The sequence below is a fragment of the Arvicanthis niloticus genome, chromosome 1, assembly GCF_011762505.2.
Source record: "Arvicanthis niloticus isolate mArvNil1 chromosome 1, mArvNil1.pat.X, whole genome shotgun sequence".
NCBI classification, from domain to species: Eukaryota; Metazoa; Chordata; class Mammalia; order Rodentia; family Muridae; genus Arvicanthis; species Arvicanthis niloticus.
The window spans coordinates 66,279,579-66,296,662 of NC_047658.1; the positions used below are offsets into that span (position 1 = coordinate 66,279,579).

At 47.0% G+C, this 17,084-nt stretch overlaps 1 protein-coding gene across 17 annotated transcripts in view; it reads left to right on the forward strand.

Moving 5' to 3' along the window:
* Positions 1 to 17,084, forward strand: part of Tenm4 (teneurin transmembrane protein 4) — a 1,520,543-nt gene that overhangs the window by 1,376,523 nt on the left and 126,936 nt on the right. For all 17 annotated transcript variants that reach the window (XM_076938042.1, XM_076938101.1, XM_076938085.1 and 14 more), the window contains 3 exons: positions 6,484 to 6,585; positions 8,483 to 8,677; positions 12,360 to 12,560. In XM_076938042.1, coding sequence (XP_076794157.1) covers positions 6,484 to 6,585; positions 8,483 to 8,677; positions 12,360 to 12,560 — 498 coding nt within the window. The remainder of the gene's footprint in view (positions 1 to 6,483; positions 6,586 to 8,482; positions 8,678 to 12,359; positions 12,561 to 17,084) is intronic.

Below are 17,084 nucleotides of genomic sequence, written 5' to 3' on the forward strand. Positions count from 1 at the left end.
CTCCTCCCCCTCTTCTCCATCATGTCCCTGCTTAGTAGTCAGACAGCGAGTGATGTTGACCATCTTGGCTTGTGTTTAGCCCTCACCAGACTCTTTGGGAAACCAGACGTGGTGTTTGTCTTTACCTCACCATCTTGCTAGTGGAATTTGTCTCCCCATCCCACCCCACCCCTGCAAAGAAATAATGAGCAATGAACCAAGACACATAGAATCCAAGGAAGACTGTCTGTTAGATGTTTTCCTCCTCAGAGTAGCTCTGTAGTGGTTTGGTAGACTTCTGGGTTTGACTGAAAACAGGTCTCCCAGCTCAAATGCCAGCGTGGAGCTGGCATCCAGCCCAGGCTGTCAGGGGCTCTGTCAAATTTTTGTCATTGTGTTGACCTAGACTGCTGCAGACTGAAGGCCTTTGAGTTCCATCATCTGCAAAGAAAGCTGGGGCGCCTACAGGGACTGACACCTCACAGGCCACAGAACTGCTTTCCAGCACCTGGCGCCTGCCCAGCGCCAATCCAGAAAGCACAGGAGAAAAGTTCTTTTAGGTGTTGGCATGAGTGTGCCAGAGTCAGGGCTTCAGGGAGACAACAGGTTTAATTTGCTTTGACAGCATTTTCCCCGGGAGAAAATTTACCCCAACACCCTGCCCCCTGCACACTAGGAACATGGCTTGTTTGCTTTCTCATCTTTACCGTGGGGAGTTTCTGTGTGTTTTGCATGTGTATGTGTTTACCCCCAATAACCCACATCTCCTTATTTGGATTCATTAGACCAACTGAGTGTTTTGTTGTAGTTCACAAATGGAAGACATGTGTGAATCTTAAAGCCTAAAGCGCAGCTTTGCTAGGTCCTGGGCCAGCCGCCTTATATGCACAACATGACCCTGTTGATAATTCTCTGTGACAGCTCTCTGGGGTGGATGCTGTTACTAACCCCACTTCACAAATAAGGTTGGAGAGATGCCTTTGCCCAAAGACACTTAGGCCATAAGGGACATCCTGGTTCCAAACTCCATGTTTAGCCCAGGCCATACAGCAGTTCCCAGGATATGATTCACTTACCAGATTCACGTTCTTAGCTATGTGAACTTGAACTAGTAACTTTAGCTTCCAGTCTCCATTAAGTCTCTAAAATTATTAAACATGTTACCTATTTCTTAATTATTATAAGGATTGAGTTAGACTATATGATTTTGTGTTTATAGGTTCATTTAAAAGGATGAGTAGACTCTCTTAGACTCCTCCCTCAACCTGGACTTAAGGTTGAATTAGATACGAATATTGCCATCAGGTCTGCTTTGTGTCTGCTTTTGGTTGATTATCATAAACTGAGCTCAGTCTTTGTTGAGAATAGAGGGGACGTAACAGGTGTGATATAAAGTGTAAATTTCAGTAGCTAAAGTCAAGATCATGTCTTGGGGTCAATCTTGTCTACAGCATTAGCTGTCATCATCCTTCACAGCAGCCAGAAGCAGTCATCAGAAGGTTGGACCACTGTCTGGGAAACAGGCAGACCTCATTTCCTCAGCCAACCTCCCAAAGAGTTTCTGGTACCTACCATTACAACTTAGGAAGAGACACAGACGTAGGAAGAAAATGGAAGTCGTAACCACAGGCTCGGACCCATCGTAGAGGAAAAGAGGGACTGAGGATGCAGAGAGATCCTCTTTGTCCTTGGCAAAGGATCCAACACATTTCTCCCAGGGTCACAGGGTTTGCCTGCCCAGACTGGGATCACAAGCCAATTGTGCCTATACACAATTGGCAGAGTGATTTGGCAAAGGAGATGCCCCCCCTTCCCTTCCACCATGAAGGCTCTGGGAAACAGGAGGCTCCTGAGCCGCTCCCATTGGCCTCCCTCCTCCAGGCAGTTGTTTCTTTGGTGAGCCCGGAAAAGCAAGCTTTGGATTTTGATTTTTTTTTTTTTTTTTTTTTTTTTTTTTTTTTTTTTTTTTTTTTGAGAAAAAGTTTCTCTGTGTAGCCCTGGCTGTCATGGAACTTGCTCTGTAGACCAGGCTGTTCTGGAACTCACAGAGATCCACCTGCCTCTGCCTCCTGCATGCCAGGATTAAAGGTGTACACCACCACTGCCCAGAGGCTTTGGAGGCTTCAGAAAACAGAAAAAATGGAAGTAACAAATGCAGGCAGAACTTCCAAAGCATCTGCCTTCAAAGGACGTCAGTGTCATATGTGACCTATTTCTCCTTAATATAGCCACGTCAAGGATTTAGTTCCAGTAAGAAGCCATCAGTAGACAGAACGATCCCTTCAGTGGAATACCCACATCCTAATGACTAATTCCTTCCAAAATCTTGCTGGGGGCCAGGGGAGGAGACACTCTGTCCTTTCTTCCCTCTGAAGATGCTCCTTTGTGTCTTCAACCATATTGTGTTCAGCATCCACAGGACATCCCCACTCCCAGCCCATGTTCAGAGAAAAAGCAAAGAAACCTTTAAGCTTCACATTCCAAGACTGATGGAAGGGAAAACAAGTTCCTGAGTCATAATTCCTATCAGGGCCCACTGCTGTAACAGAGAAACAAAAAACCATGGCAGAAAAGGCCTGCATTTTCCAGCTTACTGTAGACTCAATTATGAAAATCAGTTATTCACAGGCAGTTGAAGTTTTAATTCCAACTCAGGCGGATTGGAAGGTGCGCCTTCTACTAAGCAAAAGCAGCTGGAGTGTGAGCTTTAAGCAGAGCGGAAGGAACGCAGGGGCAGAGACTCGCCAAACACTGATTGGGAACATACACCAAGTTTATGGAATAAAGTTCACACTTCTCAAGAGTCTGTGACGATCACTTCAACCCCAGAGTTTAGCACAGAGATATCTAGGTGGTCAGTGGAGGCTCGGTATCCATGGGATCTTAATCTTTTTTTTTTAACTGCATTTTTATAAAACTGTGTGTGAACATTTTGTCTGCCTGTGTATGTGTACTATATTCATGCAGTGCTCACAGAAGCAGGAAGAGAGCATCGGATCCCCTAGAACCTGAGTTACAGATGGTTGTTAGCTACCACGAGGGTGTTGGGAACTCAACTTAGATCCTCAGCAAGAGCATCAAGTAACCTTAACCACTGAGCTGCCTCTCCAGCCCTATATTCATGGGATCTCATGTCAACCCCAGGTTACTAAAGTTCATCTATATGGAAGAAATGCTATTCACACAAACATTTTATCAAAAGCAAATATTCTCCAAATGGCTCCCTTTCCTTTCACATTGCCATCTTAAAGTTATTTTCTGTTTCTTAAAACTATGCCTTCCCACAAACTAACATCCCAGGACAAATTCTTGAGAACCCTGGCTTCTGTTCTGTCAGATTTAGCAGCTGACACTATACCATGTCCCAGGAAAATACGCCTTCCTCACTCGGTTACTACGAAGGGGTTTTGGCAGGGGAGAAGCAGGCTTGTGCCTTGCAGACATCATAAATCAGAGTCTAGAAAGTGTATGGGAGTCATCTGCAAGTGGATGTGCTGAAACACAGCTAATCAGTGTTTATTAAGAGGGATACCTGTGCCTTTGGTTGAGAAGGACTGAGCTGAAGCATTTTAGAGCCGGGAAACCATAGAGTGAATGCTTTCAGTGATAGCATCAAGAGTAGGCTGAGACCCTTCTGTGCCTTAGATTCCAGGGTAAATATCCAAATGAATAATGTCCATTTCTAAACTCAAAGTTGACGATTTGGTGTTTCCATAGTGATGAGAATTTGGCCTGCTTTATGCTGCAAAGAAGTCTTCTCAGAGATTGTGGCTTTAGAATTAGCTCGGGAAGAAGGAACAGAAGTTGCAAACAGGGACACCTGCTATGGGGAGAATGAGAAGATAGGGAAGGGAAGACTCAATGGCCCGCAGACATCACAGAGTGCAAGGAGGCCCAGAAGCCAGGCCCTCTCCTCCCTGTGCTGGGCTCCTGCAGCAGGCCTGGAGGAGCCATTCCTCCCCATAAGCTACGGTTAGTTCACGGTAGCTTAAAGGTAAAGTCATCTGGCCTTGAACTTCACTCAAAGTCTTGGCTTTTAAAACAAAATTCAGAATGGTGTTCCCTGAATGGCGTTTATTTAGAAATGTATTTAGGAAGCCAGTACTGATGTGAATACCTAGGGACATGGACTTTTCCAGGCAAAGCCTGTGGAAAACAGTTGCTCAGAACCCACTTACAGCCCAGACGGATCACTTAGCCCTGGGGGGAGGCCACAGGCTGGAGTGGTGTCTCTTACTCTCAAGTTCAGACAGTTCTAGAATGTTCTCCCCTCCCATTGGCTCCTTTGCTGTCTCCTGATGACCCTGCTGTCCCAGAAACCTGCCTTTCTCAGCCTCTGACTTCTGCTCTAGGATGAGTTCCTGCAAGGCCCAGAGAACACGCCTCATGGACTAAGAACCCAAACCAGGGCTTCTGTGAGAACAGTGTGTGCTCCTAACCTCTGAGCCATCTCTCCAGCCCCGAGGAAGCTTTTTATGTCCATACCTCCTGTTCTTCTTCTGTGTCCCAGGCTAGTGCTCAAGCCCTCTGGCCCAGCCGTTGCCACTGTACACCCTGGAGCACTCTGCTACACTTCTGTTTTCATGCCTTCACAATCCAACTGATCTCACTGTAATTCCTGCTATTTTAGAACAGGAAGCAGTCCCAGGGGGTCACCTATGCCTTCATCATATAGAGCAGAAAAGCAGAGTTCAGAGAGGGGAAGAAATTTGGTTTTGGTCACACAGCATGGTACTGGAACAATGGACCCCAATGCATGTCTCCTTTATCTTCAGGGAGAACTTTTTCTCTTTGCCATGATGCTGACCAGGTGGCAAGCCACTTATCTTGTTCACTCAGCTCAGCATAGGTCTGAAATGGCAGTGTCTCTTTCATAGATGCTTTTTCATTTTGAAAATATTTTTAATAATATGCAGAGGGCATGTACATATAAGTGCAGTACCTATGGAGGCCAGAAGAGGGCATCAGATCCTCTGGAGCTGCAGCAACAGACAGTTGTGAGCTTGTGAGCGCTAGGAACCAAACAGTAGTCCTCCACAAGACTACCCACATGGTCTTAACCACTGAGCCATCTCCTCATCCCCTAGTCTTGGACTCTTGATGGATCCCTGTGAGCTACAGCCAATTGACTCCTTAATTCCCTTTGCACTCCCAAACTTCTCCTGACATTAACTCTTACTCTCCCAGCTCACTCTGCGACTTTGGGAAAGCCAATGCCCATCGTCTCAATTTCCTCTCTGTTAAGTGAGAACATTGAGCTGGATGGTGTTTTGGAACCTTTTAACCTCTGAAAGTTCTAGAATTCTCTACTCTTCCTTCAATCCTCTTCCTCCTCCCCCAGGGTATTGCTTCAGACCCCTGGCTTCTACTGTGGCATGAGTTCCTTCAGGGCCTAAAAGAGTATGGCATCCCGGAAGGATGCTAAGCTTGGAGTCCCAAAGTTCAAATCCTGCCTCTGTGACTAGTAACCATGGCCTCCTGCAAATATTTTAAATCTCCCTTGGCTGCCCTTTCCTTCTAATGAAATGGGAACAGTCATACATGTGCTTGTTAGATTTAGTGACAGTGACATCAGCGAGGTCTATGGAACTACTTGGCCCCAAGCAGGTGTTCTGGGTAGAGATGTATCTGCTTTGTCCTGCGTCCCACGTTTTTGACAACGATGATTTTTGTAGATACTCTATTTAGTAATTAGAGCAACAAACTGCTTACATCTTTTAATTAAAATCTTTATGAAGTCCATTGTGCTTCCTTGACGTGTCACACAGAGCGTTTGTCAGAGGGGTTCAGGGAGTCAGAGGAAGTAACAGTCCATCTTGATGGCTGGGCGTGGGGCAGAGCGGGAAGAGGAGGGAAGGTATATATGCCTCTCGACAGCATGGATTTCTCACGCAGCCAGTGAGGACTATTGAAGAGCTCTCATTAACAGACTAACAGCATCAGATTCACCTCACAGAGATCAATCAGAATAAATCAGAGTGGAGAATGCGAAATGGCCACCCAGATACTGCCATGGAAGACCCAGCTAGGGAGGGTAGGGCCCTGGATGGATACGAAGAAAGTAGAGCTGGGCGAAGGCACAGTCGTCATTCACGGACTAGAACCAAAGATAGCAGGTCACAGGTCATACCGCTTGCTCCCAACTGTGTTTAGCTGCAGCACTACACAGAGAAGAGCCATTTGATTTGCAAATGCTCGGAGGCTGGAGATGTGACTCATTAGATAGACTGCCTGCCCACCACGCACAAAGCCCTGGGTTCCTCCTCAGCACTACATGAGATAGGTTGCGGTTATGCACCCCTGTAATCCCAAGATGGAAACGGGAGGATCCAAACTTCTAAGTTATCTTCCACTATATAGCAAATTCAAAGTCACGCTGGATTGCTTGAGGCCTGTCTCAAAAAAAAAAAAAAAAAAAAAAAAAATGTGTGTGTGTGCGTGTTTGGCCCTGGGTTCTGGCATGACGCCATCTCCACTTTCATCTCTCCCTCTCTTCTCTTCCAGAATCAGTGGATAATTGCCCCAGCAACTGCTATGGTAACGGCGACTGCATTTCCGGGACCTGCCACTGCTTCCTGGGTTTTCTGGGCCCTGACTGTGGCCGAGGTAAGCATCCACATGAACATAGTGGCAACATAACGGTAACTGCTTCCCAGACCCGGGGTGCACTTCTCAAAGGGCATTTAGGACTCATGCTGCCTCCTCATGTACCCAGAAAGTACCACAAGAGCCATTCTTCAGTGGCCTGTCAAAGGCAGTTGGCTGGTAGAGCCAAGTCCTATCAGTCTTTGTTATCCAGCTATGGACAACATACACGGACAGGTCGGGACTGGACGTACTATGTTCCTTCCTGGGGTATTGAGGGTGGTATTGAGGGACCCTTTGAGTAGTTGATTCCCTCTTTAAAGGGACCATCAGCCTTTGTCAAGCACCCTCTGTGCCTCTCCTCTCTGGCCTGTGGATGGGAAGCTTACGGAGCCCCTCCACTTGTGCACGACACAGGCAGAATCTCAGGGAAGACACCAGCAGAAGGACCTGGAGGCCTGGCATCTCCTCTCACACATACCACAGATACTGCTAAAGACAGCAACAAATTCTGAGATGACCTGAAGGCTACCTGAAACCTACTATGTGCTCTGGGCCTTCATTTTTGTTCTAGAAACATGAAGAGGGAAACTTCCTGAGATCTGTGGTCCTGAGAATTTGGTGTTCCCCACAGAAAACCCCAAATGGACTCTTGTCTGGGTTTCTCCATCTTTCTACCCAGAAGCCTCTGGCTTTGTGTCCATTTAGGAGTTTTGTCCTATTGCTAGATACTAGGCTTATCCCACTGACCGAGCCTGGGGCTCTCAGGCCGTTCTGAGAGACTAAACCAACTGTTACAGAGCAGCATTAGGATACCTGAAGTAGAGGCAGTAAGGTACGTGTGGCTGTCTTGGCTAGGCAGGAGGAAGATCCACTCAGAAAGGTGGAGAGGAGATGGGGTAGGACCCGAGTCCAAGGCTTGTGGAATTCAAGAACAGAAGTCAGAAATGATTTCCGAGGCCAAGGGAATAGTGCCCTGCAAATCCTACCCAGGGTGTAGCACTGGGGACTCTGCCTACTTTAGCTACTATGGAATAGGCTTGCCTTGAGACTGCCAAGCTGGCAGCCCTGGGTAGCACAGTGATTGCCTGCTGTGTGCTTCTAAAAAGAAAAGACGCCAGGTGGGGCCCAGTGAAGGTAGTGCTGAGAGAGCCAAGTCATTCCTCCTAAGGAGAATTACCATCTCATCTCAGATGCTCGCACTTCAGGTTAAGAGTCATGTATAAAACAGCCTTATTGTATCTCCCTGAGACAGGTGAGCACTCGTACCACAGTGTGATATAGTTTATTTTTAGATAGTATCCTTCATAGAGAGGATCACAAAACCCTGATGCTAAGAGGAAGAACAGGAAGATACTTCAGAGAGCTAAGTTGGGCTCAGCTCTTTTTGTTGAAGGACTGTGAGGTAAGAGGCTGGAATGGGGACCTAAAAGACAAGGGAAGCAGAGCCATGCCAGGGTTAAAGACAACAGTTAGTGTGGTGTTGCAGAGGGGGCAGGGGAGTAAGAGTGAGGATTGTGGGGGATGACAACAGAGGGCTATCAGGGGAGTGCTGGAGAGGCAACACAGGCAGCCAGGAGCCCCAGATACTGTCTTTTCTATTGATAATAAGAAACAGATGGCAGCTTCCTCCCTGAAGCTCCTGGCAGCTAGGATGCTCCATTTGAATCAGAGGAGGCCAGAGAAACCTGTAGCACCCTGTGACAGCCCCTGGCCCCTTGTCACACACTTTCTCTTCCAACTCCAGAGGTGTTTAAACTAGAATGAAGCAGCATAGGGGAAGTGGGTGATGGGTACACAGGGGTGTGTACCACCAATCAATCGATGCGATCAGCCAATCGGAGGGGAGAAGAGAACAGAGGCCAAGGGCAGGGTGCTGGGAAGTGATTCATCCAGGTGTTTGGTATTGTCTCTCCAGCATCCTGCCCCGTGCTGTGCAGTGGGAACGGCCAATACATGAAAGGCAGGTGCCTGTGCCACAGTGGCTGGAAGGGTGCTGAGTGTGACGTGCCTACCAACCAGTGCATCGATGTGGCCTGCAGCAGCCATGGCACCTGCATCATGGGCACCTGCATCTGTAACCCTGGCTACAAAGGCGAGAGCTGCGAGGAAGGTGAGATTCATCCAGGCTGCCTCTGAGGGCCCTCTGAGGGCCCTCTGAGGCCATCTATGGGATGGCTTTCAAAGATTCCTGTTTTGAAATCAGATATAGCTCTGAGTCCTAGCTCAGTCTCCTCCATAAAGCCAGGCTACCTTCCCCAGGGGGCCACTGTGAGGGCTGAACTAAATAGCCCATATCAAGCACTTAGCTCAGTGGCTGACACCTAGTAAATGCTCTGTAAATGTGGCTCTTATATCAGTAGCGTTATTCTGGGGATGGTCAAGCTTCACCTCCTTCATTCAGGGTTTGGAAATGCGTGGGCTTCACCATTCGCAGCTGATGGGCAATGTATACACATGCTATCGCCACCTATTTTCTACCAGCCAGCACCCTGGCTCCTTCCCCAGTGGGACAGAGAGGTCCCTAGAAAGGCTAGTCTTCTAAACCCATTTAGTATATAACAGAGAGCCTTCATTTACAGCACCATTTTCTCCTAAAAGAGAGAATGTTAACAGGCCTAAAGTAAGAAGCCAGGAGGGATCAATGTCTGAAAGGCATTTCCTGTCTCTGTTACATATAGTCCTCCAGTGAGCCAGTGAGTGCCTGCCAATGCACACCCTTAGCTTTGGGGGCAACCGTAGCTGTTGAGGGAAGATGGCAGCCTGAAGAACACAAGGACCTGGCTTTTCCTACATCTTTACTTCTCTTTTTTTTAATCACTATAGATGAAGCCCCCCCCCCCATAGTAGTAGGAGAGCTTCCTGTTAGACAGTGGGCTGTTTCACCTGAGCCGTGTCCATGTGGTATTCTCCAGACAGAAGGACACTGGACAGAGCCCCAGGGCTGTGGGATATTTTTCAATGAGAAAAAAAAGTAACATTTAGAACTTTGATTTACGTTATCTATTTGAAATCAAATGTTTTTCTTCCCGCTCTCCCTTCTGAAGAAGGCCATCTGGGACTGATTTCTTTTATTATTTCTCTTTCTCTGCTAAAACGTGTTTGTACAGTCTCATGTTTATAATAATGTTTTTGGGGGGGCTCCCTCCTCCTCACCCTCCTCCCTGGGCTCCACTGCTAACGGGTTTCCCGTTTATAAAACATCAGCTAACAAGCTTACTTTTTTTTCTCTTTCTTCCTTCTGAAGTTTATGGCTCCATATTTTTTAAAGCCTGAAAGGAAGCAGGGAGGGCGGGGGGGGGGGGGGGAAAGAGCTTGCAAGGGGCTGGAGGAGGGGCAGGAGACTGCAAACTCAGAACTCTCGGTAGTGAAAAGTGAGATGCTGCCTTCTCAGTCCTGAAGGGCATCTAATGGTTTGTGTGGTCACTGAAGCATGAAGTGTTTGGGGGTAGGAGTGGGGGGAGTCTGTGTTTGCAGCCTGGCCATGTGGGCATCATCGTCCGTTAATGAGCTAAGCTTCTGCAAGGAATTTTGTCTCTGTGAAAGAGAAAAGAGGGACTGTCTGGCATGCCTTCTAGAAAGGATCTAAACCAAGTTAGCCCACCTCCCAGGCACCTCCTCCCATCCAGGCATGCTAGTACTTCTTGCATTACGCATGGCTCTCTGAGAGATAACCCATGTTCATGAGGCTGTCTCAATGTGAGGGAAGAAGACAGCTTTATCCTTTCTTGGAACTCCTGTCACCCACAGGCCCAGGAGGAGGCAGACCCAGGCCACTCAAAGCCTCTTTGGCAGAAAACTACTGTAGCACAGATAACAGCCCTCCGTTGAGGGTCAGGGCTCAAGGCCAATGGCACTCAGTAAGTTCATCAAGTTTAGCCCGGTGCCAGGAGCTACCTTGTCCCTGTCATGTGGAACTCTGAGTTCCCCTGTGCCTGTCAGGTCACCTGGAAACACGAAGACAAGATGTCTTAAAAAGAGATGACTTCTCCTTAGCTCATCTTAGTTTTATCCTCCTGAGACTGTGGGGTTCCCTTTACTGGTTCCTGAGTCCCTCTGTGTGTGGAAGGACAGGCCTGTGATGACAAGTACATTTCACTGAAACTGATGCCCTCCCAGCCTGTAAACGAGCATTAATTATGTACAGGATCCACACTGAGGGCACCCTGGGGTCCTCAGAAGCAGGGTCAACCCAAAGCTGGGGCCAGACACTGACAGGATGGGGAATGCTCTCCCAGGTCTCTGGGTGGGAATCACTGCGTTTCCTGTCAAGTTGGAAAGCTCTCTGGACCGAGGGAATTACCATAGTAGCCTAATGTGCTGGAATAATCCTTCTGCGGTTCCGGGATCTGAGGCCCGTCACGAGAATTTATCACTGCTGTTGTCTTTATTATTTTTAATTACCTGAACTTCAGCAGGTCATGCTTTAGCCGTTGCTAAATGGTGTCTGGAGACCATGAGAGAAGAGTCATTTGCCTTCGTTGGGCTTTATTAATTTCTCACATTGTCCTGTTTCTTTCCCTGTTTTGATTTGGTTTCTATTTTTAAGCCACTTCGTGTGTTTATGCAAGCATATATGCTCAAGTGTATTTTTGAACCAGTCAGATTATAAGAGAAAATAGCAAGCAATCTAGACAGGAGAGAGAGGCTGGAATGTAAATTCCCTCTGTGCTGCCCTGGAAAAATTATTTAATGGAAATAATAGATTAAACAGAGCTACATAAAATGCTTAATAGCAAAGTGTAGCACAAACAAGCTTCTTAATGAATGGCAACTTTTGCTATTGTCATTACTGTGATTTTAGCACCTAGTTACTCCTTGCCCCTTGGCCTTCTTACTTGCCACTGAGATTGCCAAGTAAAATTACTTTTACAAATGAGATGACAAAAGAGCTGTCTCCACAGTTTGGTCCTCAAAACAAATATCTCAGAATGCTCTCTTTTGTAAAGTCTCAGCCCTATTGTGCCTGTGACTCTTTTATACCCAGACCAGGTTTCCAAGTCTGGGTATAAAAGTCAAATATTCTGGATTATAAATGAAATTAGTAAGTACATTTGAATTATAGATAAACCCATAGTTTGCATAAGCCTCATAACTCAAAGTCCTGAGAGGATGTAAAAACTCTGTGATACTATACTTCATATAGTCTCTTCTGACCCTCACTATCACTGGTGGCTTCTTATAGAAATCTGATAGACAGGGACTGTTGGCCGTGTCTGTTTCATAATTAGAAAGCTCAGAGCTTCCATTTAATAAAGGATCCTATCCTAGTACAATAAGACAGTAGAGGAAGACACCCAACATCTTGCTCCTCATAGGCATGTATATACACACACGATGCACACACATCGATGTACACACACACATAGATGTGTGCGCACATGTGCACACATACACATATATGCACGATTGGGTGCATACACACATACACATCAGAGGAAAATCCTTTCTGGTAGAATGTATCCGTGTGACCTTCTGAGCCCCAGTTTCCCCATCAGAGACTTCTCCTCCATCGTTGCAGTTTTTGCAAACATGGCAGCTCTGGGTGCCATGCTGACGCTCGACGGACATTTACACTCAGCTCACTCACAAGCCAAAGGGCAGGAACTTGTAGCCACATCTTTCAGGTGAGGAAATGGTCTTGGAGAACTAGGAACTCAGGCCCACCACTCACGGAAGTCCTGTTCTTTACTGAACTTCCCCAAGTAGACAGATCACTTTAACAGTGTTGTCCTTCCTAAGAGCCTCCGTCTGCGTTCCAGTACTCACTGCATCATCTTCCTTCCCTGTCACAGTGGACTGCATGGACCCCACATGCTCCAGCAGGGGTGTCTGTGTGAGAGGCGAGTGCCACTGCTCTGTGGGATGGGGAGGCACCAACTGCGAGTCACCCAGGGCCACGTGCTTGGACCAGTGCTCAGGCCATGGAACCTTCCTCCCAGACACGGGGCTCTGCAACTGTGACCCAAGCTGGACTGGACACGACTGTTCCATTGGTAAATATGGGGGAAAGGGATTGGAGTGGGTGGAGGGAGGGTTTGACTGTTACATTGTAGCCACTCAGCACTGGGGGGGGGGGGGGGGGAGTGCGGCTCCCAAGCACTTAACTCCAGAATCCTCATGTTGTGGACTCATTTCCTCTTCCTTGCCCTTCCCTTCTTGTCTTTGATGCCTCTCCTCTTGGCGAGCAAAGAAAAACATTACACCCTCCCCTTGTTCAGCCTTCAGATTCTAAACGCTGTTGTGTTGGGCATTTTCGTGTAGCTCTAACCAGAATAATGAGAGAGTGAATTCAAGGAGGAAAGATTCATGTCAGATCACAGTTTCAGAAGATTCTCTCCAGGATTGCTTAGGGACACCATCATGATGGTCAGAGTATGTGGTGGAAGAGGGTCTTTACCTCATGATGGCTGAGAAACAGCAAGAGCCAGGAGGGGACAGGGACACAGTGCTCACAGGGTTTGTCCACAGTGGCAATATTGATTACTTGCCTGGTTGCTGTGAGAAAATACCACAGTCAGGAAGCCTGAACAGGAAGTGGGGGCAAGCTATAAACCCTCAGGTCCCACCCCCAATGACACACTACTTCCATTAAAGTTCTACCTCTTAGAGGCCCCACAACCTGCTCAAACAGCACCGCCAGCTAGGGGGCACAGGATTCCAACCCCTGTGCCTTCACATTGAAACCACGGCAGTGACCTGCTGCCTCCAGATCGCAAAGTTTCTAGAACATCCCAAAGTAGCATCATCAGATGAGGGCAAAGCATGCAGCGTAAGCGCCTGTGAAGAACATTTCAATTTTAAATGATAGCAAGTGTCATTTATCAATACTGACAGTGGGTCCGATGATTCAAGATGTATTTTACTGAGACTTATCTGGTGCAAGGTCACAAGGGAGCCTGGGAGAGCTACAGGAAGTAGGGGTCATGAGGGACCACCTGCCCTACCACGGTGTCTGTTTAGTTCTGTCCATTTTTCTCAGAATGAAAGATAAACTCAGTGTGGATTTTAAGGTCCTCTGAAATCTGCCCCCAATTCCTTTCTGGCTTAGTGCTATACTGGACAGTAGTTACCATGGATGTGCTATAGAAAATGTGTCTGTTAGTAAATACAGACCCAGGACTCAAAATAGACCTAACCTACAACACCTAGTTGGTAAAGACAGATAGATGAACAGATAAACAGATGGACAGGCAGATGGGTGGATGGATGGATGGATGGATGGATGGATGGATGGATGGATATACAGGCACATGATGGGGCATCTGGTTCTATAGAGGGCAATGCTGTAACAACCTTCTCTCTATGAACACCCCCTGTTTAGACTCCTAAAAGATGAGGATTAAATGAGAACACATATGAACTACCTTGCACAGTAGTGTTATCAGTGTGAATAATTCACATCTAACAACTCATTTAATCCATCCAAAGCCCTTGAAAGAAAGTAATCAGCATCCCCCTTTCCAATTTGCACTACACTTTAACACACCTACTGTGTAATGGGTACTATTTTTAATTAGATGCAACAGAGAGATAAGAAAGTGCCTGCCTGGTAGTGCATGCATTCTGGAGAAAGGAGACTTGCCTCAAATCACTGTCCAACCAACCACGCCACACTGCAAAGCTCAAATCAGCTCATTATGGTATAGATTAACAGTTCTGATCATGATCAAGGGAGACGGCTTTGGCCTTTTTCTAAAATGAGACCCATGCAGCATTCATGCCTTTAGAGTACCTTGAATTACCTTTCCCGCTGAATGGAGAATCACTGTTCAATGCACTGTCTAAATTGGACTTTTATCCCTGTTTGCAAAGCTCACGTAAAGACATGATTGTGAGCACAGATGTGCAGAGTCTCAGGAATAATTCTCTTTATATAGCTCTGTTTATTGCAATATAATAAATGGTCCTCTTAAAGCCACGCTGCCTTGTATTGTTCATTATGTGGCCGAAAAGCTAATTTACGATGGGTCTATAACCCTCGCCTTGCACTGTTAATCCCCAATGAAATTCCACAGCCTGGGGGGAGGGGGCAGGGATAGCTTTGGCTGAGCTTTCTGAGTACTCTTCAGCTGGCCGCAAATACAGTGATGACAAAACCGAGACGAAGGGGGTTAGAGAGACGGCTCAGTAGGCAAATGCTGTGCAAGCATGTGGATTGGAAGTCAATCCCCAGCACTCATGTAAAATGCCAGGTGCTACATTATGAATCTGTAATCCTGGCACTGAGCAGAGGGGGGTGTAGACAGGTGAATCCCAAGGGCACTCTAGGCAGCCAGTCCAGCAGAATCAGTGCACTCCAGGTTCAGTTAGAAATCTCATCTCAAAACCTAAACTTTGAAAGCCATCAAGGGGAAAAGCCAGTATTAATCTCCAACCTCTGTATGCATTCACATGCTTGTGTGTGTGTGTGTGGGGGGGCACCACCACCACACATATGCATACCCACAGTATGCCCCCACCTCCCCTTTCTCTCTCTCTCTCTCTCTCTCTCTCTCTCTCTCTCTCTCTCTCTCTCTCTCTCACACACACACACACACACACACACACACACACACACTACGCTGGATTCATTTGATCTCATCCTCCTTAGTCATAGGTCCATCCCTCATGGCCATAACTGATATCAGACATGTATGTAGATTCATGCAGAAAGACATAGGAGAGTCATGTGCTGGGAAGAAACCCTGAAGGAGATAGACCTGGGTTAAAATCCTGGCCATGCTACTTAGTCATTATAATTTTAGGCCAGTTACATCACCCTGTTTAACCAAAATAAATGGAAACATGGTGATAAGAAGCAGGCTAAACCTTGAACCCAGGCTGGTGTTGGACTCTCATGTCCTGACTCACCAGAGTGTGCTAGATGAGCAACGGCCACCGTAGGTCTCACTACAGGTGTGCAGATGACTCTGTGCTCACCATCATCTCTAGTTTCATGGCTGTGTGTGTGTGTGTGTGTGTGTGTGTGTGTGTGTGTGTGTGTGTGTGAATGTGAGCACTGTCCCCTTGGCTGTCACTTCAGCTCTGGAAGCCAGTAATTCTGCTATAGGCTACTGTGTGACATCAGCAGGGCATTTAACTTTACTTCAGCTCCCTTGTCTAAAAATACAGAAGCACTAATATGTATCTGCGTGGGATGTTATCATTAAATTAAGTCAGTGGGCACACAGACAGCAATAATCATCACAGACTAAGCACGCGATATCTTTCTGTAACCTCACTTCCAAGGGTACTTTCACTGAAAGGAGCCATTCACAAACTATTTATGAGGCCAAGCAAGAGATGCCTCATTGCCTGAACCCACTGCAGCCAAGAAGTTCATGTTCAGGGACTTGTTAAAGAGCTGTGGCCTCTGTCTCTTACAGAGCCATAATGGAAAGCCTTGTTGCCCCCCAGCAGCTTCAGCAAGTGGCTTAACCCTTTCAGCCCTCAGTTTTCCCCCACACTCAATTACCTTACAGACCTGACACGGTGCTGCCTTTGTCATGTGTGATTCCTGCTACCTGGCACGTGAGATAGGCACAGATACTGCCTAGTCTTCCTCAGAAACCACAGGCCAGTGGGCTCATCTACACAATCCTTGTACCATCAGAGGTATAGACTGCAGGTTGATGGGTTGACAAAGTTGGCCATGTCTACCACCTTCTAGGAGAAAAACCCGTCTCCTCCGTGATATGAGTGTCTGGCGCCAAGAACAGGATTTAATGAAGGTAGCTTAAATCAACACACCCTGTAATGAAATGTGAGCCAGGAAGGTCCTCAGCACTTTCATGGGGTCTGTGGAAACAGTAAAGTCAGATCTTATACAAGTGTTTACATAGGTCCCTGCTTCTCAGCACCTTGGCTTCTGGTCCCATCTCAGAACCTTCTTCTCCAATCTGGTTTCATCCACATGACCCTCCTTCCTGACAAGCCAGACAAGGCAACTAGAGACCACAAAGTCCAGTCTCTCACCTCCAGCACACCTGTCTTTAGCTCTCGGCCCAACAGTGTGTCACCTACTAAGTCATATTGCTGATGGTAAGGGGATATGATCCCAAGTCCTGTTTTATAGAAAGGATGGGCTTTGGGAAGGAGAAATGACTTGCCCAGGTTAGAGGCAGAGTTAAATTAAATCTGGGCCCTCTGAACCTAGGTCTTCAGCTCTTGCCTTAGATATTCTTTCCATCAAAAAGAGGTCTCCTTGCCAGTATCTGTCTTTCTTTCTGACAAGCCATAGTATATAAAGTTTACTTACAAGGCCATCTCTTTCTTTGTGCGTATTACGTATCAGCCACTGAGCTGCAAGCTTGGCAGCCATTAAGTTGGCCAGGATTCGTAAGATCTCTGAAAATGTAGTTGTGATATTGAGTGTTATGCTGAGTGTAGGGGGAATCTAGAATTGTCGTGAAAATGAACCTCTGGGTACATCTGTGAGGGAGCTTCTAGACTAGATCAACTGAGGCAAGAAGACCCGCTCTAAATGTGAGCCCCACCACTCCATAGGCTCGGTTCCCTAGACTGCATAAAAAGGGGAA